General features: G+C 41.5%; 2 protein-coding genes across 3 annotated transcripts in view; one reads left to right on the top strand and one right to left on the bottom strand.

Moving 5' to 3' along the window:
- MED12L (mediator complex subunit 12L) overlaps positions 1-25404 on the top strand; it is a 353727-nt gene that overhangs the window by 193855 nt on the left and 134468 nt on the right. The gene's annotated exons all lie outside the window — the stretch shown is intronic.
- GPR87 (G protein-coupled receptor 87) lies at positions 14828-21226 on the bottom strand. The gene is made up of 2 exons (XM_068984822.1): positions 21193-21226; positions 14828-15870 (listed from the first exon to the last, which is right to left on the bottom strand). The coding sequence occupies exons 1-2, from the start codon at positions 21224-21226 to the stop codon at positions 14828-14830; spliced, it is 1077 nt and encodes a 358-aa protein (XP_068840923.1).

Raw genomic sequence — 25404 nt, 5'->3', positions numbered from 1 at the left:
AGTCACTCATTTGTGTCCAGCTCTTTGCAGCCCCATGGACTGTGGCCTGCCAGGCTCCTCTGTCCATGGGGATTCTCCAGGCAAGAATACTGGAGTGGGCAGCCATTCCCTTCTCTATGGGATCTTCCTGACCCAGGAAATCGAACCTGGGTCTCTAGCGTTGCAGGCGGCAGTAGTCACTATTGATCCTTAATAATCTCAGCAGAGGCCCTGAGGGACCCAGAGACGGTTTAGGAAAGCTTCTCACTTGACTGTTGCTGGGGGCAACCATTCCCCATCCTTCCCCAGGGCCTATATAAAGTCCTCACTGCTTCTTTGACCACTGGGGCTAAGAGCACCCGTGTGCCTGCAGAGGCTTGCTAGCTTCAGCTGTAAGCAGATCTGGTGGGCAAACACAAGTAAGTACAAATGGATATAAGGATGATTACCAGGACTCATGGCAGAGTCCTTCAGATGTAAACATTATGCTGATTAAATGGACAATTTGGCATTCACAGTCTCTTAACTGTGGCTCTCAAGGCTTCCTTGGTTTATTGCAGGAGGCTCTGTTTATTCTGACAACCTCAGAAACACCCGTTAATTGTCTCCTTGTGCTCTTATGCTTCTTGCCTTCTCCATGGGGCGCTCCACATCTGTATGGAGCATGACTGTGATGGAAATGATCATTACATTAAAATTTACTTGATGTGCTATACCAGGAGTTGCAAAGCCCAAGGCCAAAGGGATAGCCCTACGGGTGGTCCCCTGATAGCAGGTAGTCCAGACAAGTGTGAGACCCTTGGGGATCCAGGAATTGTGAAGTGTAGCGCTCATGGCCCACCCAAGTGGGCAGCTGCTTCTCAACTAGACCTTGTCAGCATCCCTCATTGCCTCCTTTGTGGATAGGTCAGTGTTGTCAGAGCCTCTAATGGAGATTGTATGCATCATTTTAAACACCTGTTGTGTGTTTATGTGTTTTAACTCATGGGGCTCTCACAACAGCTCCATGAGCTGGGTTGGTTCCACCTCTTTTTTAATAGATGTGAAACCAAGGCACAGAGATGTTCCACAGAGCCTCTCCTGGAGCCCGTGCTCCTCTTAACTGCACTGTTACATCTACATGTTGTCATCTAAGTCAGATGCTTCTTTAGGCCTGATGTCTTGTGGGCTGAAACAGACCCTGACTGTGCCTGGCTTGTGGAAGGCTGGTTTGTGACCTCTTCTGTGTCGTGAGTTGTCTAGGCTGAAACCCAGGGGATTCAGAACAGTGCTCACCAGCAAGGACTGGATCAAAGCGCAGGTACACAACCTCCCAGATATTTGACGGAGGAGGGCTCTCTTTGTATCAGACATGTTTGCACCCAGTTTACATGGGAGCCATTTGAGGGCCAGCTAGTTCTTTTTTTATAGATGAGAGAAGAGAGCTTGGGAGGATTTAACCAAGTTGTTCAAGTGAGGAGGTAGCTGGACAGGACTTTGCAGCCAAAGTTTAAAATCAAGAGTTTAGGATTCCTTCTCCTGTTCAGCAGCTCTTTTCTACATGCACATGAACAGTGAACACTGATTCATTAATTCATCAAACATCAGACAGTCCTTGGTGGGCACACAGGAGGAGTGTATTTTCTCGTCAAGAAATCTGGTTGTATGCCCATGTAACATTTTATTCCAATGTAGAAAGGGCTCAAATGGTAAAGAATCTGCTTGCAATGCGGGAGATGGGTTCTATCCCTGGGTCAGAAAGGTTTCCTGGAGAAGGGTACCCACTCCAGTATTCTTGCTTGGAGAATGCCATGGACAGAGGAGCCTGGCAGGCTACAGTCCATGGGGTTACAAAGAACTGGACATGATTGAGCAACTAACAGTTTCACAGAGAGAGATGGCAGACATTTAGGTGGAGCAGGTGATGATGAATGGTAAAGTTAGTGGTTAAAGGCTGTACTTGCCTTGGAATTAGGGAAGATGAAAACAGTATCCAGGAAAAACTTGGTGAGTTATTTGGTTATCTTGTCTTCTCAAGATTGCATATCTCAAGACAGAGTGTCTGCGCTAGTAGAACTTTTGGCTGTAGGAGCTTATTGCCAGTGGGGCAAGGGCTCGTCTTATTTTTTAAAATTTTTATTTATTTATTTTAAAATACTTGTTTGCCTGCACTGGGTCTTAGTTGCCGCTTGTGAACTCTTTATTTGCAGCATGTGGGATCTAGTTCCCTGACCAGGGATTGAACTCAGGGCCTCCTGCATTGAGAACTCAGGGTCTTAGCCACTGGACCACCAGGGAAGTCCCTTGTGGTCTCTCAGTAAATGTTTGAGAGACTTTTAAGAAAAACCTGAAGCTGCCACCTGTTTTCCCCTGTGTTTTTGGGTTGCCCTTCTTGTCCTCCGCTCACTTGGGAACTCTGAAGCCATTCTGACTCTTTTAGGTCATTGTTCATATACTTGACTAGCCATCAGTACCACCTGGGGAGCTTCATCTGTGGGTTCTAAGACCCTAATTCAGTAAACCAGTCACAATCCAAGTTTTTGGCTCAGGACTCTTACTTTCAAAAGCATCTGGGTAAGTCAGAAATATGGCCTGGGGCTGAGCATCCTGGCCTTGCTGTTTTGGAGCCTCTGATCTCACAACACTTGGAGGAACTTTTATCCTCCGGCCGGATGTCTTTCTTCCTGCCTTGTTTAGCTGCCTCCAGCCACCTGGCCCTTATCAGTTACTGTTGTAGGACACTATGTAGACTTGTGCCCTGAGAGCAGAAATTGTGATAATCGGAGAACTAGGAGGGTGGTGTTAGTGAGAGGAGAGAATGGTAGAGAGACCTCGAGAGAGAGAATAGAGCTAGAGGATACAGAGATCAGGTAAAACCCAAAGAGGAAAAGCAAGACTGTCATCAGGGGCTCATGTTTCAAAACCAGTGATGTCTGACTTCTTCTGGGCCCTTAAGTTTCTGTTCCAGCCTGTCTGCTTTTATCACTCCTTTTCTGCACTGGGTGTCAGTGAATGAGAGAAATACATTCTTACACTGTCTGTAGTTACTCCTTTGTAGCAGAAAAGTTTTAGGAGTGGAGTTTTCCTTTATTTATGCACCTCGCATTGAGTGTTAATCAGATTTTGAAATCTGGCCTCAGGTGTCCCAGAGTGTAGAGCTTGTGGAAACCTGGGCATATTTGTGACTCAGAGGTATTGGAATGCAGGATGTAAAGGCTACCCTGCATTACTATTTTGTATTTCCTTGAGATTTTTGCTGGTCATTTTGTGGATATGCTTAAATGTGATGATAAGCTTGTAAACATTTTTCCTATTAGAATTGGAAATAATGTATCTTTTTATTGTTTGCAAAAATATTTTATTCCGACAAACTATTGATCATATTTTGTGTATTTCAAAGATAGTATTTTGTTATGATGATTAACAATACAAATTACTTGGCTTTATTCAACACTGGACACCTGTTTCAATATGAAATAAATAAAATAATATATGATCATGGAAATAGTAATAGTATAATAGATAGAGGACATATTTCCTTCTTCCAGGACTCTAAAAAAGAAAAAAAAAAGAGATAAAAACATACATAATCAATGTTCTGTTTTGGATTTGTCTCTGATTTTTTTTTCTTCCCCCCATGCTTTGTTTTATGCTGAGTAGTTCTATGTTCCCTCAGCTTATTCCCATTTCACTCTGTGGAACTCTTAAGGTTAAAATACCACGGGACTTCATCCCCATTAATCTCAAAACCCTCCACATACCCCCAGTATGATTGCCACCCCTAGCCCACCCCCATGCTCACATGCACTCACACAGTTCCTTTCCCTAGCATCATTTCCAGGTTGGACTCTGCCTTGTCAGTACTAAGACTGGTTATATATAAATATCCCTTGTGTATTTGTCCTTCAAATAGAGTGAGTCTAATACATGGAATCCTCCAATGTCTGTTATTGTTTCCAGTCAGTTTCCATCCAGCCTGTCAACAACTGCCATAAAAGTCGGTTTACTTATTTCTATAAATGTCTTAGTTTGTTCCTTGCCCCCAAATTGTTTTTTGAAATAAGTACAAAAACAACTTTATTGTTATGACCTTATCCCCAAATTTTTCCCCATTGGCTTTGTTGGACAGTTAGCCACACCAGAACATTTTGCTATTTCTCTCTTGCTGTCTTGGTACTTACTCACGTTAGCCCTATAGAATTATGTTTTTTATTTCTCCTTATGACTTTGTAGTATCCCATAATTTATGTAGTCATTATATGAAGATTTTCGATGAACCTGTTTTAACTGCAGGAGCTATTTACTGGGTTATATCATTTTTTAAAAAGTTAAAAAGGCTTTTCCGGCAAGTGATTTATTACGGTGTGTGTGTTTGTGTTTGGGGGGAGTTATGATTGCAACAGGATTCTACCAGACATTGAGAAATACAGTGGGTTAAGAATACAGAAAATTTTAGTACAAGACCCATTAGAAACACTATAGGGAAACTATAGAGAAATGAAAAGGAAATGAGTTTAGGGAGTTCCCTGGCAGTCTAGTGGTTAGGAGTTGGTGTTTTCATTGTTGGGGTCAGGTTCAGTTCCTGGTCAGGGAACTAAGATCCTGCAAGCCTCACAGTGTGGCCAAAAAAGGGGAAGTGAGTTTGAAAGTTGCCATCTTAAAGTATCTGTGGAGGAGCTGGTGTCTCAAGTGGTTCTTGATAGATGTCTCTGATGTCTAGACTCAGTCTAGAAAGTCCTTCAGGATAAAGACAATGGTGTGACCAAGGCACCAACCAGGAAAGGAAAGTGAGCAGAGGTGGGTGGGATAGAGTGTGAGCATTCTGATCGTCATGCTGAGGTGTTCATAATTCATGACACTGTGACATTTTTCAACTTTTTGGTAAAAATAATTGAAGATGTGCTTTAAAAACTAATCTGGTAGAAAAACATGGAAAGCAGACATGCCTTTTTGTGTTTCCCTCTGTGAAACCATTAAATCCTGCCCAAGTCAGTGTATTGATTTAGGGTAGTGGAAGAGGGTGGCAGGATTTATGTCTTTAAGACATAATTACCCACTATTTTGTAAAACAATGCTTTTTTTTTTTTTGGAAAAGACTCGAAATGAGCAACAGGCACAGGAATTCATTGGCAGTTGTGTGCTCCCCTTTATGTGAAAGTTGTAATTGGAGACACAAATGTCTGTTACAGTATCTCCCCCTACTGGAAGATTGGCAGAAGTGACAGTTTATAAAAAGAACCGATGTGAGCAATATTTGTATGTTTTGTAGACTAACAAAAACCTCACTTTAAAATAGGCACTAATATTGTCATGAGCTGAATGCCTAGTCTCAGTTAGTTGAATTACTCAAAACATTTTTCTTTGTTGCTAATAATAGGTATAACCTTAAGAATTAGAAGGAATGAATTTCAGTCTGTGATATTAGCAGAGAGTCAAAATTGAGAACTCACTGTCACAAAAATAAAATCTCGGTGCATATGTTTCTTCCTGTAGGTATAGTTTTTTGAGAAGATGGCCATGAAGCAGAAGAGGCTATTTTCTTTTATCCCTCTGAGCCTCCAAAATAATATCCTTCCTCATTATTTCGTTCTGCTCCCATTTGCTCTTCAGACTCACCTGTCACTAACTCTGGGCAGGTCTCTGCTCTCTTGCCGTTGTTCATATTCTTCCTATGTCGCCTTTTTTTAAAATATTCATCCCAGCCAGAATGGGCAATAGCAATCTTTGTTGGCCTATTTTGGTCTCCCCAGTGCCCACACCTATAGCAGGCACTCAGAAATGTCTGTTGAGTGAATGTGTATATCCAAATGGGAGAGAGGCAGGGAATGTCCCCCAGCTGTTATATCTGGTCCTGTGGGTAAAGATAAATAAGATGGACTTCCTGGGCTTCCCAGGTGGCTCATTGGTAAAGAGCCCACCTGCAGTGCAAGAGATGCAAGAGTAGTGGGTTCAATCCCTGGGTCGGGAAGATCCCCTGGAGAAAGAAATGGCAACCCATTCCAGTATTCTTGCCCGGGAGATTGCGTGGACAGAGGAGCCTGGCAGGCTACAGTCCATGGAGGTCGCAGAGAGTCTGACATGACTGAGTGTCTGAGCACAGCACAGGATGAGTCCCTTGGAGTAGCAGTCTCTGACCTTTTCGGCACCAGGGACCAGTTTCGTGAAAGAAAATTTTCCCATGGACTGGGAATCGGGGGTAGTTTGGGGATGGTTCAGTTTCATGACGTTTATTGCACACTTTATTTCTGTTACTATTACATCAGCTCCACCTCTGATCACCAGACATTAGATCCCAGAGGTTGGGGACTCCTGCTAGAGGATAGTATGCTGCTTTAGAAGATTTATTTGCTTAGCAGTCTGCATAGCTTTTTAGTAAGTCATTTGAACAAGTTAGGAAAACGAGGCTTCAGAGGCCACTGAGAGAAGCTTCAGTCAGAATGAGACTTAACGAATGTAGAGAGTAAATACTTCATTTTGATTATGTTGAGGAAAATAATAAAGAACCTGTAATCAGAATGGAAAAGAGTTTTATTTGAGCCAAACTGAGGAATAAAGCCTGGGGCACAGCCTTTCAGATAACTCTGAGGAATTGCTCCAAAGAAACATGGTTTTCAGTGCAGTTCGATGTCTTGTCAGAACAAAGAACATAAAACAAGCCAGGGATGCATTCCTTCAAGGTTTCAAACAAAAAAAGAAAAGGAAAAAGAGAAAAAAAGTCAGCACATACACAGCAAATCAGTATGGACTTGGCACCTGGGAAGAGAGTCTTATTATCAACAGAACACCAGCATTGGTGTCCCAGGAAGAGAGGCATTTACTCTTTATTTTTGACATAGACATTCTTTACTCCTTGGTCAATGTGCTCTTTCTATAAATCAAACAGATGTCCAGTGTATGTTTGACAGGCCACCAGCAGGCTGTTCTGCTAGCACAAAACTCAAGTCAACTCATATAAAAGCCAGAAGACTTTCCCATGCCTCCATGTGTCAACATTTATCAGCTAGATAAATTTTCCCAGAGTTGTTTTGATAAACAGATGTCGCCTGTTCAGCTGTGTGATGTGTGGGAGGAGCAGGCGCTCGCAAGTTTAGGGGAAGGTTTTGTGGTGGGGAGACTTCAGGGAGCTTGTCTGGGGTTAAACTGAATGCAGGGTTTTTTGGCTTTTTTTGTTTTTGTTTTTCCTGTTTGTTTTTTTTACCCAACGAGTAAGCCATACCTGAAATTTGTACAGTCTTCTTCTCTGTCTAGAAAGCTGCTATTAGCTAAGCACACTTGTATATACCTCTGGTTTGTGTGAGTGTTGTGTGGTCATCTTTGGCAATTTAGCTTCATTGGCAGTGTGACTGAAATTTTTCTGCGGTTTTAGGCCATTCATGCTGTAGAGAGCTACATATCTGTTTAGTTAACGTTTGGGGCACAGCAGCAAATTGTGGGCTGTTTTTCACAGACCAGTTGGCGTCATTAGAATGAAGACTCAACGGGGCCGAGTTTCTGTGTCTGTTCCTTGAACGAGCTGTTCGGGGAGCAGCTGTGCGTGTTGCCTGTGTCTGATTCCCAGGGAGAGCACAGACAGGTTGAAGGAGGATGTGCGGCTCCACTTTTGTGACTTGTCACGACCAGAAGGCTCCCTGGGTTCCCATGTTCTGTTTCTTCCGGAGCCTGGCAGATGTCTTGGAGGGGACGATTATCCAACCCTAGTTGTAGAATAGTTCCCTGACGCCAGTACCCTTTGTGGCCCAATGTCCGGACCACTTTGTTATCCGGCCAGTTTGTTTAGTTGTCTCTGCGGAGGCCTGTGCCTTGGAAGGGTGAACGCTGCAGCCCCCTTTTCTGCAAAATTTAAATTAAAATTTAGATAGATCATGTATGCTTGCCAAGGCAAAAGTACTAAATTTGGTGAGCAGGGTTCTTTCTTGTGGTATTAAACAAAGCCATTCGCAATGAGCACTGACCTAGAAACCATTATCCACACTCCCAGGAAACCTCCATTAGAGATTTTTATTGAATAGTTGTGATTCCAGCATCCAGGGGTTCACAGTTTGTGCTAGTAAACTGGACAGAAGAGACGTCACGGTGGGGCTTCCAGTTGATGAAATGGCTGGGTTTCTTGATCTCTTTATCCTTGTCCTAAACTGCTTATTTAACTGGGCAATGCAATCCCCACAGACGTGAATTTTCAGGTATGCTGTGAGCACAGGGGCCATATGTCCAGGTTTGTTTACACTGTCTCAGTTTACACCTGTGCCAGCTCAGTAATTGACACTTCCACACTCAAAAGTAGCCAGGTTTTGGTCATGAATTTTATGCTCACCTGAATTGTTGTTTAGTGACTAAGTCATGTCCGACTCTCTGCAACCATATGGACTGTAGCCTGCCAGGCTTCTCTGTCTGTGGGGGATTTTCCAGGCAAAATACTGGAGTGGGTTGCCATTTCCTTCCCCAGGGGATCTTCCTGACCCAGGGATTGAGCCCGCGTATCCTGCATTGCCGGGTGGATTCTTTACTGCTGAGCCACCAGGGAAGCCCCCTCGTCTGAATTATGAGGGAGTAAAATGACCAAATGTGTGTGATTGATGGACTCAGTGTTCTCTTTAATAGTATAATCTTTCAGGTTTAGTAAAGGAATTATTGAGTCCTTCCTTAAGAGTGCTGCCTAGCTTCATCCCCAGCCTTATCTGCAGTGGCTTGTGTTTGTATTCCTAGCATTAGGTAAAGTAAATCATTTGCAAGGCTCTTGGTCGTATCAGTAACACCTTAAGGCATGTGTTTCACTTCATTATTGAGACTGATTGAAAGCAGAGCTTCTGGAGCCAGAGGGCCTAAGTCTGCATCCCAGCAATAGCCTTTCTGACCTGTGTGTCCCCGAGGACGTTAAGGTAATGCCAGTGATTCCTTGGAGTTTGTCAAGGGCATAAAGGTAGTTGATACAGGTCAGGAGCTCAAAATGATGCCTGCTTTGTAGGGAATACCAATAAAAGTTAGCTATTTTTATTTCATTAGAAAATAACTGTGTAGTGTTAAAAGTTCTGAAAGGAGTACATGAGGGCCTAGGCCAGAATGGAAAACTCGAGGCTCCTGGCAGAAGTACTGGCAGTTTAAAATCAGGGTGAGGTTGGGTCATTTTCTCCTCTCAGCTGGACACACAGTGGGAGGTGGGGCCAAGGATTTTTGCTGTGCTTGCAGGTCCTTGCTGGTCCGTGAGCTCACACAGCTGCCTCCAGCCTGAGCTAGGCCTGACACTGGGCCATGCGGGGTGGAGGCCTACCTTGTCCCCTGTGTGCGAGGGCAGACTTGCAGGACTGGGTGCAGGGCTGCTAGTAGGGGGAAGGAAAGAAGGGCCATTGGATGACTCTGAATTTCCATTCAGGTGCCTGGGTGATGGTGATGGTGATGGTGTTAATCAAATCCAAGGGTACAGAGCCTCCTTGGATATGATACAGAAAGTGATACAGTCCTCATTTTTATGGTCCCACACTACTATACAAAGAGAGGTATGCATGTATAGATGGATTATATTACTAAAAATACATTGAACTTCCCTAGTGGCTCCATGGTAAAGAATCTGCCTGCAATGTAGGACAGAGACCTGGGTTTAATCCCTCGGTCGGGGAGATCCCCTGGAGAAGGGAATGGTAGCTCACTCCAGTACTCCTGCCTGGAGAATCCCTTGGACGAAGAAACCCAGCAGGCTACAGTCCACGGGGGTCGCAAACAGTTGGACATATACTTGTGCTCATTTGGGCTCAGACTCTCAGTCATGTCTGACTCTTTGTGACCCTGTGTACCACAGCCCACCAGGCTCCTCTGTCCGTGGAATTCACCAGGCAAGAATACTGGAGTGGGTTGCCATGCTCTCCTCCAGAGGATCTTCCTGACCCAGGGATCGAACCCATGTCTCTTGTTTCTCCTGCCGTGGCAGGCGGGCTCTTTACCACTGGTGCCATCTGGCAAGCCCTAATGCTACTACCACTAAAAATACGTTGACGCATATCTCACAGAAAGAGTGCATTGGGTTCCATGGAGTTGAGAAGTTCTGATCTAGGTGATTCCAAATTTTTATCACATAAGTGTTTGGCCCAGTATTCATCTCCTTACACATTCATTTTTTCCATTGTGTTTAATGTTGGCATTTCTCTAGCTGGATAAAATAGCACATAAAAATCTAAAGATACAGTTGATATGGCATTTTGAAAAAACACAGAATTTATTTTTGGTAATTGACAGATGGTTTCACTGTTACTGAAGGTATTTTGTGGGATAGTAGCAACAATCTTTGGCACCCCACTCCAGTACTCTTGCCTGGAAAATCCCATGGACGGAGGAGCCTGGTGGGCTGAGTCCATGGGGTCGCTAAGAGTCGGAGACGACTGAGCGACTTCACTTTGACTTTTCACTTTCATGCATTGGAGAAGGAAATGGCAACCCAGTCCAGTATTCTTGCCTGGAGAATTCCAGGGACGGGGAAGCCTGGTGGGCTGCCGTCTGGTGGGCTGCACAGAGTCGGACACGACTGAAGCGACTTAGCAGCAGCAGCAGTAACAATCTTTAAGAATGTGAAGTGATTTTTAAGGTGTATTTTTGTGTGTGCTCAGTCACTTCAGTTGTGTCCAACTCTTTGCAACCCCGTGGACTGTGGCCCTCCAGGCTCCTCTGTCCATGGGATTCTCTAGGTGAGAACTCTGGAGTGGGTTGCCAGCTCCTTCTTTAGGGGATCTTCCTGACCCAGAGATTAAACCTGAGTCTTTTATGTTTCCTGCATTGGCAGGTGAGTTCTTTACCACTAGCACCACCTGGAAGCTATCATAGGTTAGGGAGCTGAGTTATCTTTGGTATACTAAATCTCTTAGCCCTAGTTATAAGTACTGTGCGTTTATATCTGTGTCCAGGTAAATGTGTCTAGAGTGTTGTTGGAAAGTCTTGCTTGTAACATTTAAACCTAGACTTAGAAGATTTGGCCAATCTGGTCGACTATTCTAGATTCTTGTTGATAAGCTAGGATGATCTAATCTGATGGGTGGCTTGTTTCTGAGAGCTGCTGCAATCAACAGATTTCTCTGGCATTTTTCAAAGCGAAGCTGGACACTTTATTAAGAATACTTGCCTAGGATCTGATTTAATTCCATATCTTGAGTTTCCAAATGAGGGAAGGAAAGGCTAGTTGATCTAATAGCCACATTATACCATTTTAGATGATTTTTAAAAATCTCATTATTGTAGTTTATAAGAAAAATTTAAGAATATTCAAAATAAAAGTTGCCATTTGAATCCCATACATTTCTTGATAAGCTAAACATTTTAACACTGACAGTCTTAGTCTAATTCTAATAAATGATTTTTGAAACGGTAAATTACATTTAAATACATTTCTTTCTGTATGTCAAAAAGCATAGTCAATATTTGTTCCGGTTTCCTTATGAAATCTATGTATATTTCAGCCTTTTTATTTAATTTTTAAAGACACATCTGTAACTTACCTGGAGAAGGAAATGGCCACCCACTGCTGTATTCTTACCTGGGAAATCTCGAGGACAGAGGAGCCTGATGGGCTACAGTCCAGGGGGTTGCAAAAGAGTTGGACAAGACTTAGGAATTAAACAACATAATTTTTTATAAGTCTTATTTTTTGTCAAACATTTCCATCTTATATTTATCTAGGCAGCTTCAGGACTGTTGTGCCCTCCCCCGCGCAGTGGCACCCCCCCCCCCCCCCACACACACACGCACACACACACGCACACACACACTGCTTTTTGTTAGCACTGAAGATGACTGACTGAAGGAAGCCTAGAGGGAAGGCCTAGGCCATGGTAATGTGTAGTCACAAGCAGGAGCTAGCCCTGGACTCGTTTTCAGTTGTTTCATAAATTTACCACTAGATGGTGATAGAGGGCTGGGCATCTACCAGATGTTTATGTTTAAATTTGAAAATGTTTGATCTTAATGCTTTTATAATTCACTTAGACATATCCAAAGATTATTGTAAATATCGTCTTAGCCATAATGTTTTGTTTTTTCAAACATGGCATGTGCCTAGTATTTATTGATTTGATAAGCTGTTTTCTTGTGGTGTTCTGTTTGAGACAGAATCTCTATTTACGAGATTTAAGTGATCCGCAAGCTTTATTTTGCCCTTGTTTTTTTACTTTATTTTTTTCTTGTATATCACATTTCTCCACCGTGATCATAAAATTTATGTTTGAGGTTGTGTATTCTCAATTTTGGCTTAGGTATTTAGTCTGAGCTTATGCATTTTCCAAATTATCATTCCTTTGAAACTTTAATTGAGAAACAAAATACTGATATACTATTTGGAAATGAGAATAAAATGGTATGAATGGTATAATGAATATAACAGAGTTAGTAATATGCACACCAAAAGATTTTCTGCAAGGTAAGTTTCTCTGCATGTAATTTTTATGAATAATAGAAAACTTTCTTTTTGAAATTATCTGAATATATTTCTCATTTGCATAAAATAAAAATAGCTATGTTAAAATTGCTGCCTTAAGTGGGTCCTAAAATACTGAATATAATCCAAAAGTTCCATGTAAGAAACTTTAGATTTCAAATATAAAATTATTTCCAAATTTTCAATTAATTAAAAACCAATCAAATAGAATTTTTGCTTTCTTCAATGTTAGTGCAGCAGTTTATATTAACTTATGACACCAACACAATATTTTAAGTTATTCCTGTGGATATTATGTTAGTCATGTGATTGATTCATTCTTGGTTGTGACATAGTGTATTTGTGTAAAGTACAAGCAGTATGATTTGATGCTTTTGTAATATGGCTTTAAGAAAACGGAGATAATACTTTCAAATTTTTTTCCCTAAGTCAATGTTTTAAGCTGTCCCATTGATTTAATAATGTAATTTCAGAGAATAAAACCACTATATTAAATGTACCCATTAACTCTACAACAGTACAATTTTAGAAACATTAAAATGGGATTGAAATATTTTAAGGAGCTCTTAGAATTGAGGCCTGAATTTTAGAGAATTAAATGCAGTGTGGGGTTAGCTCTGCTAAGTTTCAGAACACCAGATGGAATCATTTGATGAAGATGATGGGTTCTTAGTTTTTAGGCATGTTCTAAGGTGAGCATGCTTTACACACACACACACACACACACACACACAACACACACACACACACACACACACACTGTGAGCTGTGATGCAGAGACAAGTAGAGGAAGGAGCGTCTAGGACACGCTGTACTGAGGGTTTCCCCAGCTGCAGCATTGCTCCTCCTTTTTATATAGGGCAGCTGTAACTCAGCCTGGGTGTCATGAGGAGAATGGAGAAAGGAATTAGCCTTTCAGACTGTCTTCTTAAATACCTAGTGTAAAGTATGGCTGTCTTAACCTAGCCAGTGAACAAAACGAGCGGCAGGTGGTGGTAGCTAGGCACATGTCCAAGAGAGATGTGTATTAATTCATATACTGTAGATCCCCTGGAATTTATGGAATTTGAATCTTGATGGAGAAATAGATACTCTGATAAAGGTCCTTGGACAGTTCTTTTCACCTTTTGCTTCTGTCCCTTCTGTTAAACCTGTCTCACCTATTAGACCCCTTTTCTGTTCTTGAACCTAACTTGGTAGTCACTGTTAGGCTGAGATATTCTTGGGACCTGCTTCCTTCTTTTTCGCTCACTTTAGCTTTTTAGAATCGTGCAGATCGTTTGTACGAGTCTAAATAAAATGAAGCCTTTCACTGTGTTATGTGTGTACACATCTGCTCTGTCTTCGTTAACCATAATGATATCTTTTCGTTGGCAAACATGCCTTCACCCTGGTCTTCTAATGCGCCCCTGGCTCCTGTTCCATGTTAGGAACCTAGACAGTGGTCAGGCAGCTGCAGGCTTTGAAAAAGCATGGAGGTTCAAAGGTTTATATTGAAGAAGGAGAAATTATTCTAAGATTTTAAGTTACCCTTAATCTTTTTGGCTTGATGTATTGAGCTCTACAACTGAAGGTTTAAAATGAATGATATTCCTATTAGATATTGGATATAATTTAAAACTATAGTTTTTATAAAGTAAAGATTATTAAATGGCTCTTAAATAAACTATATGTACTTGGCTGTTAATGCAGCCTTCGTCTTCTGTTCTCTGCCCCTAGCACATAAGAATTCACATGCAGCATAGGGTTATAATAATGGCACTGTAAGTTCAGTGTTTTATCAAAATCGACTTGTCTTAATACTCAGTCATACTTTTTTCTTCTCTGAAATAAACTAAGTTTAAAATCAATTAAGTGACTTCAGTCTTTTAAAGTGTATTGCTTAAAACAATACAGCTGAACCTCCTTGCCTACTCCTGCACTGTGCAAGGTTTTCTAATGTGCATAAAACATAAACATAGATGAGGGACTATGGCTGATGTTGTGGGCAGGTCATAGATACAATGACAGAGAAACCTAGCAATCCGTGTTTACTCAGTTACATCTGCAACGAACGAGCTGTGTTGAAAACAGCATTTTCTTTCCCAAATCTTAAGGATCAAGGTCTAACAGAGTTCGCTCTACTTCCTGTCCTCTCAAAAGTGGCTTCAGAGCATCAGCACTTCCTGGACGATGACTGCAGTGCGCTGGCAGAGCTGTGGCCTTTGCTGCCCCTGAAATCTGCTTCTTAAATTTTGAGTCATGATCCCCGCTGCTCAGCCATATGCCATCTCATCAGTTTCCCTTTCTTCGTTATGCCTTAATGTTTTCCTCATTTCTGAATTATACCCCAAATTCATAACATTTCAGTTCTCTTTTCATCCACATTTTGATGGGCTCAAGCAAGGATAATGAAAATACACGTTTATTTACACTTTGTACATACTGACAAACAAGAGTGGGTCTGGTGACCTTGAATTCCTACACGTCAGTATAATCATAGTATATGCGGACCTCGGATCTTCTAACACTTTGTAGTGATCGGATGCTTTCGCTCCTTGTTCTGATGTTTGATTTTTTGAATAGCCTTCTTGAAAATGAGCGACACATGAAAAAGTAAATGATTGGGTCCAGGCACACATTGCACGCAGACAGGAAAAGTGTCATTTCTTTGCAGTAATACAGGATTTTGTGTGCTGACTCATCTAAAAGTCTGTCCAAGTGACTGAAAGTAAAGGGAATCCTACACAAGTGATAGGGTAGAAAACAGGTAAAGAACACAGCCACGACCACTCTAATGCTCTGGTTGTGTTTTCGCTTTCGGCTTGACTGGCTTATGAATTGCCTGCTGGATTTGTGAATGTACCTGGAAATAGCAATGTAACACCCGATCAGTATCACCAGCACAACCACGAACAAGCAGCTGTTGACATAAGTGATGGCGTTGTGCCATTTCACTCCCAAAGGACTCTTAAGTTTCGTGCACTCATGAATATTTTCCCTCGTTGGTTGGACATTGGTTAGAATGATGTTTGGCAAGGACAGGACAGCCATGAGCACCCAAACACAAACAGATAAAACCTTTGTAAAGGTTATGCTGTACATGCGAGAGTCACCAAATGGCTTTACCACCTTCAGGTAGCGATCAATGCTTATTAGCCCAAGAAACACAATGGAAGTATACATGTTGGCGTAAAATAAAACCGAAGAGTATCTGCAGAGGATAAACTTGAAGTACCAAGGTCCAAGTCCTGCATCGTGGACTATTCGAAATGGAAACGTCAGTGTCATTATGAGGTCGGCAACCACTATGTTTTTGAGATAAAATATGAAGCTGGTTTTATTCCTAATGTGAAAGAAGATCCATACTGCTAGACCATTCAGCAAGATGCTTGCCACGAATATAACGAGGTAAAGCCCGGGCAAGACGATAGTGTCGAATTCGTTGTGAACGGTGGTGTTCTTTCCGGGTCCATCGCTTGTGTTACTTGGGGTGTGATTCCCTGGGCCATGCAGCTCATTATCTGTAGGAGAAGTGGGGAGAGGTCACTTCATGTTTTGCATGCATGCCCTGCTCATGCCAGGCTTCCTTACAGGCTGAACTACTGATGTTTTGGGCTAGTTAAAAGACGTCTTTAGTAATTTAAAGAGTCTATTTAGTGCACTGTTGATGTTTTGAGTGGCTAAAGAATTGGTGGTCTCACACAACAAGATCCTACTCCATAGTACAGAGAGCAACCCTCAGTATCCTGTAATAAACATAATGGAAAAGAATATGAAAAAGAATATGTATTTTGTTTTGCTGTACACCAGAATCACTTTGCTGTATACAAGCAACTAACACAACATTGTGAATCAGCTGTAGTTCAATAAAGAAACAAACACACAAAACATTAAAAAATATTAGTGACCTCACCCTTGAATCCCACTTCCCCCACCAAATCCTTTGAGTAAAATGTGAATTTCTGGTCCGTTGTGCTAATCATTTGAATGAAAATAAATATACCAGTGAATATGATCTTGACTCAATTTTTAATTCAGTTTTGATATAATTACAAATTGAATAAACTGGGGAGCAGCAAATTAAAATTTCATACAACAGAAGGGTAGCATGTGGTTATTTTAGTGCAGTCTTTGGCAGGCTCTGAAATATCTTTTTCTCTCTCTCAGTTTTAAGCTATTTGAAATGCGAAAGAGTAAAACTAGCAGGTCATTTTTCAATTATTTATTTATTTTTGGGGTAATACTTAAAAAACGTTAGGGAGCATTGTTAGGAAGAAAGACAAAAAGGGACAATTGTCATTGGTATTTGAATTCATTATCAAGGAGGACAATGCTTAAAAATAATTGCAGCCTGATACCTACATTTATTTATAAGCTAGCTTATACCTATTATGCTAAGAATATGAAAATTTTAAACCCTTTGCTATCTTGAAGTCTTGAGTTCATGAGCCTTACCACTGTATCACATAATCAGTGGAGCAGTTTATGAACACTGGACATGCGTGACAGCCATGAGGAGGGGCCTCTCAGATCTCCGGCTGCAGGGAAAGTAATTGACGGGCAGCTCTAGTTCAGTGCTCTGAACCCAGCGCTGTTTTCCTGCTGATGCCACACTTCATGGATCACTCCTAACCAGTAACTAAGTGAGCACAGTAGGAACATTTAGACAAGCCGGCTCCTGGGGCAGTAGGGAGGGGTTCCTCTGATGACGACTTTGTCTGGAGCACTTTTCATCATTGTGGTCAAAACTTTCTTCCAACTACACAGAAATATGAATCTTCCTATTTGCTCCCTGCTTTCTTCTCTCCTCCACAGGGGGTTGGACCTGCGTGGCTGTCTGCAATCCCTCTGGGCATTCCTGCTATAAATCTCCTGGCCATATGGTTACTTTTATCTGCTGCTGCTGCTGCTTTTTGTTTTTGAAAACGGAAACTGTTTACAGGTGAACTTTTTGGGCTGTGACTTTACAAGAAAAGTCATCTCTGAATTTTCATGTCTCACTAATGCATTTACCATAATGATAATTTTGCTTTAGAATGATTTTGTTTTAGGGCTAACAGCATGATTTTAGCCCTCGGTTCCCTACATGACAGGCAGCGTAGTATGAACTTTGTTTTTCTTCTTTGAAGAAGTGAACCAAGGAAGAGAGTTTGGATGATTTTTAATCCAAAAACAGGTTCTAAATTTCTGCCTGAAATTTTAAGTGTATAGGCTCTTCCCAAGTAACCTTGTCCTCTTTTTAGTTCTTTCCCTTTTATTCTCTGCTAGAAGTGTTTTTAAAAACTGGTTTCCCTGGCTTAAGTATCCTTAAACAGGCTGGTAATTTATACCTGGACTAGCCTGTTATGATGAGACCCACAGTATTTATAAGTTTAAAATGCCTGATTCAGCTGCCATCTGTATCACGGTTGCCAGTTTCAAATATTGTCTTAAACAGTATCATTCAAGCTGATTTTGACTTAATGAAGTGTCTTGGTCTTGGTTGCTTCTGTACCACCAGATGCATATCAGCGTCCATAACCTTAGAAGCTTCTTAAGATACGCAGTTTTACCTGGGTTAAGGTACCTGCTTGAATTAATTTCTTCAATTAAACTATTAGCAGTCCCTTTTTTCTAACCCAGAAGAGACACCTAAAGAAAGTATGGAGAGGACAAGTAACTTTTAATTAGGATGAGTGGTCCAGCTGAGGGACCCCACCCGAAAAGGGGCAGCTACACCATCTCCGGAAACATTGGCTATACCTTGTAACAATGATTTTCAAAGCCATGGTAAGTGCAAATAGAAAGGTTCACTGGCCACAGATACATACTGCGTGTTTAGTCTCTCCATCCTACGCAACTCTTTAGAGTGTCGCTCACCAGGCTCCTCGGTTCATGGGATTCTCTAGGCAAGAATACTGGAGTGGGTTACCATTCCCTTCTCCAGGGGATCTTCCTGATCTAGGGATTGAACAGGAGTCTTCTGTGTCTCCTGCATTGCAGGCAGATTCTTTACCTGCTGAGCCATCGGGGAAGCCCAGCGTACATAGTAGGCGTGGAGTATTTCAGCTCTTAAGTGTTAGCTCCCTGGATCTGCTATGCCTATCCATTGTGGGATAGAAGGACCTCTACTTCTCTGGGATGATGAGGAATTTTGTGTCCATTATATACTTTAAAGTTTTAATTGTATGAACAAGCACTCTTATTAAATAATGATTTACTGATCAGTCATGGTCCGGAGAAGGTGATGGCACCCCACTCCGGTACTCTTGCCTGGAAAATCCCATGGGCGGAGGAGCCTGGTGGGCTGCAGTCCATGGGGTTGTGAATAGTTGGACACGACTGAGCGACTTCACTTTCACTTTTCACTTTCATGCATTGGAGAAGGAAATGGCAACCCACTCCAGTGTCCTTGCCTGGAGAATCCCAGGGACGGGGGAGACTGGTGGGCTGCCATCTATGGGGTCGCACAGAGTTGGACACGACTGAAGCGACTTAGCAGCAGTAGCAGCAGATCAGTTATGGTTATTATTAAAGTTAGTCTTAAATCAGAATTATAGAAATAGTCCTGATGTGTACTCTGAGTCATAAATAATACCAAGGCCAACTGACCTCTTTTCACAGTGATGATTGAACTGTTTTGTAGCTTTGAGAGTGTCTGCCAATCCTGTCACCTCACAGTATTTGCATCCTTAGTTTATGTATGAGATTAACATTTTGGAATACAGGGCTTCTTACTTCAGTGGAATAGGCTTGGGCTTGGTTATTACTTCATTTGCAGATTTCACATTTACGATGCAGCTTAAACAAACTAGTGGTTAAAACCTGTCATGGGTTATTCTATGAAACACTGTGGCAGTAGAGGGAACAGTCACCTGTGGGCTGCTCTGGAAGGCTCAAAACTGAATATAGAGAGTTTTTTGTGACACTTGATTGATCGATTTTTTTTTTTTAAGAATTAAGACTATGGCATATTCTTTCCTGCCAGCTACCTCCCATCATTTCCTTTCTGTATTATTGCCTCCAGTTTTCCTAATGCCTGTGGCTATGCCCAGAAGCAGTTCTCTGCAGTGTTCCTGCTCAGGAACAATGTCCATTTAAAGCGAGTGGCTTTCTTTACGCAGGCGGTTTTATCATGTGGTTCTTTGCTGTCAGTAAAGAACTTGGCTGAGTTAGGAAGCATTTTTAATGACAGGTATAATAGTGATTCAATTAATAAAAATTGGAAGCTGTTTTTACAGCATAAAGGCTATTTTCTCCATCTCACACACTCCTTGTTTCCTTGGATGTTATTCTCTGTGTTATTTAGTGCAGAGCTTGGTTTCAGAGGGAGAGTTATGGTCAGGTTTCCTTTTTTATTTTCCCCCTGCACTCTTGCTTCCAACTCCTTTTAAATTAAGTTAGCAAAGGCAGTGACCTAATAACACCAGTACCAAAGTAAGTCATCATTTTGTGCCGGTGTGTGTTTGAGGGTGGGGCTTCCCAGGTTCAGTAGCGGTAAAGAATCCCCTTGCTAATAAAGGAGATGCAGATTCAATCCCTGGGTTAGGAAGATCCCCTGAAGAAGGAAATGGCAACCCATTCTAGTGTTTTTGCCTGGGAAATCCCATGGACAGAGGAGCCTGGCAGGCTGCACTCCATAGGGTCGCAAAGAGTTGGACGCAACTGAGCATGCATGCAAATGTGTGAGAGTGATATTGTGGTATGTGTACTGGGGTTGTGGTTGCCTGTGTTTGTGTGTAAGGGGGATTGTGTGTGTACTGTGTGTGCTGAAGAAATGCATGGATTTTGTAGGCAGATGCCTCATTAGTCCCACGTGGCTTCCATATTGGACATTGCAGTCCTGTTTGTTAATGTTTTTTCAAATTAAGTTTTATTGGAGTATGGTTGATTTTCAATGTTGTGCTAATTTCCACTATATAGCAAACCGAATCAGTCATATATATATATATCATCCCTATTGGACTTCCTTCCCATTCAGGTCACCACAGAGCATTAGCATCACTAGTGTATGTGTGTGAATCCCAATCTCCCAGTTCCCCCCCCCACCCCCTCTCCGCTTGGAATCCATGTATTTTTTCCCAGTGTCTGTGTCTCTACTTCTGCTTTGCAGATAAGTTCATCGATACCATGTAGAAAGTCCTCTTTGACAATGCCGGTTCAGTCACCCCTTGGCTTTGTGAAATGGAATAAATAGCAGCCATTTTGCTGGGTCTTCTGAGAGTTAAAAATGCTCTGCATACATTTCAAGCACAGTATCTGGTACTTAGTAGGTGGTCTGTCTCAGTGTCAGGCCATGATTTTGATTTGTGTCATGAATAGCAGTCACATTCTGAATGAAATGTGATGAAGACCCTTGTTCCTTTTGCTTTTGGAGACGCTCCACTGTTGCTCATGGGAGCATGTCACATTTTGACACTGAATGTGAAAGCATCAACAATATGTCACTGCTCTACCTGCCAGGAGGGAATGAAATACCAAAGTCATGCAGATGACCGGGTGTCACTGACCTGGTACAGCTGCCTTGCACAATCATGTTCTAGTTACCCAGTAGTGCAGGTAGGTGTTGTCTTTGGTCTAGACTGTTCCATCTGGTAAGTAATATATACTTTAGTTTCAGCGTGAAGGACTTCCCCAGTTGTTAGTTTAATCTTCCTGTCCTTTTACAGATCATCTCTAGATGAAACAGCTTAAGACAAAGTTAAGAGTTCTCTTGGCAATGCCTGCATGTTTGCTGTTTTACATTTAATGAAGGCAAAGATAAATGCAAGTTTATTTTGTTAATTGATTTGCCAACCACCAAAATTGACACATGGTGTAAATAACTGTTACTGATTTTCTTTGCATTTTCCCCTACAGCTTACCTGGTAATTTTGCAAGTGTCAAGTTGAGCCCCATTCTTTAGTTGTGAGGGACTGAAAGCAAAAATCTGTGTCAGGAAACACTCGGGGACAGTTCAGTCAAGGGGTCAGCATAGGTTATTCCTGGTTTGATTTCTAGGGGAAAAAAGAAAAAACAGTTGAGCAGGTATTTGAATACACAGTACTTTGATTTTCACTTAAAAAAAAAAAGAAAAAAAAATGCCCCTTGATTCAGAAAAGGCCTACCCTTTTGTTATGAACAGCTGTGCCACGTAAGACTTGTCTATTTTTGTGTGCTCTTTCCACTTGCCAGGGAGCAGGGGACGTTTCTGTGTATGCCTTCTCCATCTGAATGCTGCTCTGTGGCCCCGGGAAAGTTTGTGACTCAGTGTTCCACTCTCTGACATGAGAGTGGAAATAATCATACAGCAGAATTGTGACAAGAATTATGTGACATAGTCCATAAGAACCTGGGTCCAGGAGTGTTCTCAAGACACTTTAGCCTGTGTCTGGCAGTATTGCTTCTACTTCATTCTATCCCACCCCATTGACCTGAAGCTCAGCACATGTATTTAAATGCATCTCTAATGCCTCTTAAATGCAATTGGAGATTGTTAAAAGTCAGAAGATCTCTGACCAATATATGTTAAGAGTTTTATAAACTCAACTATCTTCAGTACCCAGTCTTATAATCTCTGGGCTTCCTAGTTCTGGCTTTACACTAACTAGCTGAGCGACTTCATCATGTCACTTAAGCTTTTCTGAACTGGGCTGGAAGGCTCTAAAAAAAAAAAATCCCCAGCAGAGCTCAGGTTTACGTGGGCTTCTCTGTTTTCCTCAAACGTAGCTTCCCATTAAGAATTTAATACTGCTTGAACCTTTATCTTGAAGTCCCTGTATTTCTCTATGATAACTGTTTCCCATCCAACCTCAAAGTCTGGCTAGGAGTGGATAATTAAATTGGCTTTGAGTCATTAGTTTTTGAAATTTTGGCTAAAACCTCAAAGCTTTCTTAGCGTCAGATTCCTCACAGTCTTTTTCCTCACGATTACCCGAGACCACACGTGCACGCGACGCGTGTTAGTTAAACTGTGACAGTGCCCCCTACTTCTCCTTCGGCAGCCTGTTCCCTGTTTTCTGACTTCCTTCAGGTGTTCATCAAAGAGAGAAGAGATCCTGGGAACTGTTTTGGAAAGTGCGCCTCCGAAGTCAGATGTCTTTTGGGAAGGATTCATTCTAGGGGAAGTCACACTGTTTCTCATGAAATGAAACTGTGTGAGACCTTCATGCCCCCTCAGCAATACTGCTTATAAATACCACAAAGCTGCAGAGAGACCCCAAGTAACCTCACCGCCCCCCCCCCCCCCCCCAAGTCCAAAGCAATCTACAGGTTGCGTAAGCAGTTATGTCTGCTGGTCAGCAGGCTCAGAGTACTTCCAAAGCAAAAGCATATTGAAGAATTGGGCAGCCTTTGGAGAGGCATGGATTTCTTTCTCTGTTATTTAGTCCTTCTCTTCTGTTCCCTAGTGGCACGTGACATTTGGATGCTGCATTTGGTAGATGGAAAAAGTGGTGTCCAAATGTTCAGTGATTTCCTCCCCACTACCAGTCATCTCTTGAGAGTTTAGACGCCCTGTCCATGTCTCACCTTGAATCATCAGGGTATGTGGTACATAGTGAGTGGTCAAAAAGTATTCATTGGTTTATGGAGCATAGATAATAGACACCCTCCTTTTTGGGTGCCAGTGTTGCAGTCTTTTTAAAGTAAGGCAAGGAGGTGAAACCCTACTTTCTTTTAATAAAGTTTACTGGGATTGAGGCAGTTTTCTAAACTTTATAATAATGACCCTTAGATTTCAGTACACCTTATTTTCTTGAGTCTAACTTCTCATGAAAATGTTTCAGGGAGTTTCCATGAAAGACATCTCTGATTTCATCTTCCTCTGTGGTAAAGTTATGTGGTTTTCCTCTTCTTGACTTCATTTAAACTTTACTTGATAACAAGAAATCCAGTATGGCTTGTCCCCTCTGGAGGAAAAGCTGTGTCTAGTGGGTGAGCCATAGTCTCAGTAATAGATAGCAGACAGTTATTAAGGAGTACACGGAAAAGATTCTGGGAGAAATATTTGCATATCATATTTATTCTCATAAAGGGTTAAATTCAGAATATACAAAGAACATTTACACCTTCCTAAAAAAAAGAAAATAGCCCAACTAAAAAGTGGTCTAAAGATTTGTATAGACATTATATCAAGAACACATGAAAAAATGCTCAGTATCTTTAGTCATTAGGGGGATTCGAATAAAAACCACAGTGAGGGCTTTGCTGGTGGTCCAAAAGCTAAGACTCCACACTCCCAGTGCAGGGGACTTGGGTTATGTCCCTGGTCGGGGAACTAGATCCTGCATGCTGCAACTAAAGATCCTGTGTGCTGCAACTGAGACCCGGAGTGATCAAATAAACGCAAATATATCTCTTAAAAAAAACCAAACACCCACACAATGAGATAACTATTTCATATCTCCCTGGCTATAGAGTGGCTATAAATGACAAAGATGGTAACAAGTATCGCCAAGTATATAGTGTCACAACCCTCATGCATTACTGGTGAGAATTTGAAATGATATGGCCACTTCAACAACAGTTTGGTAAATTATTAGGAACTTTAACCTACATTTATCTTACCTGATAATTCTATTTGTAGGTATCTACTCAAGACTAATGGAAACATAGACCTATGCAGAGACATATATGCAAATATCTTTAATAGCATTATTCATAATAGCTAAGAATTGAAAGAATTGAATCAATCCAAATATCAGGTGATGAATGAATACACCAAAGGTAGTATAGTCAACAGAATGGGTAAACCAAAGGTGATATAGTCATAGAATGGATAAACCATAGGTAGTATAGTCAAAGAATGGAATACGACTCAGCAATAAAAAGGAGTGAAATTCAGCTATAATATGGATGAATTAAAAAACACCGTGCTAGGGAAAGAAACCAGATACAGAAGACCACATACCATTTCAATGAAATGCCTAGAAGAGGCTAATCTATAGAGGTGGAAAGTAGGTTAGGGCTGAGGGTAGGAGTGGAGAGATTAACTGTAAGCGGGGTGAGGAATTTTATTAAGGTGAGAAAAACTGGATTATGATGGTGGTTTCAGAACTCTATAAGTTAATTAAAAATCATCAAATTTTACATTTAAAATGGATGACAATTATTGTATGTAAAGTATACCTGAACGAAGTTAAAAAAGAACCAAGTGTACACAGAAAAGAAATAGATACAGGATAGCAATTCACTGTGCAATAATATTGAGTTTTATAGACCAAGGAAAAGTACCTTATAAGGACATTCCTTATCATGTCTTGAAGAAGACAGTGAAATGCAAAGTACATTTATCAAGAGTTCCACCCCTTGATGTAGGTGTGGGACATTGCTCAATGATCTGGATGATTCATTTATGAGTTTCTTCTTTTAGAATTTGGTTCAGAATCTAGAGACCCTGGCTGTGGCTGGTGATTTGTACTTTGGGGGAATCCATGCTCTCATTTTCTTAATTCCCACTGAAATTATGTGAATGAGTTGGGTCTTAATTAGTTCAGACAATACATGGACTTTCTGAAATCAAATTTGTCTTCCAGGTTTGGGAAATACTTTATTCTCCTCAGCTGGCTTGTGAGAGTTTCCTCTTGCCACCTCCATCTCTTTTACCACTTTCTCTAGATGAATTACTTCCCAAAATTTGGGCCATAGATCCTCATTTCTTCTTTTTGTTTTTCTCGAGTGTTCATGTCTCCTTGGATGCTCATCACCTCTCTTCCATAATCTTCCTTCCCTAAACTTCTGTTCATTGTATCATCTTTGTTCCTCAGACTCAGCATCTCTAAACTTTAACTTTTTTCCTTCAGCAGAAGCCATTTTCCTTTCATCCCTCTTTATGAATATTTGCTTCAGCCCTTGATCAAGAGAGTTTAAAACCTCAGGACTGAATTGGTTCGTTCTCCCTTGGTCAGTCACTTATCTAGTCTTGCTGCTGCTTCTGTTACAATATCATTCCTTTGCTTCCTGTCCTCACCTTGCTGCTCAGGTCAAGGCCCTCCTAGTTTCATGTGTGGCCTTGTACTGACCTCCTCCCTGGTCTTTCTGCTTCTTGCTTCTCTCCTCTCAGATGCTTCCTGCTGCTTTTTGTTAGATTCTTCTTT

This window comes from Capricornis sumatraensis, chromosome 1 (assembly GCF_032405125.1).
Source record: "Capricornis sumatraensis isolate serow.1 chromosome 1, serow.2, whole genome shotgun sequence".
NCBI lineage: Eukaryota > Metazoa > Chordata > Mammalia > Artiodactyla > Bovidae > Capricornis > Capricornis sumatraensis.
This window is presented reverse-complemented; position numbering and strand designations above follow the sequence as displayed.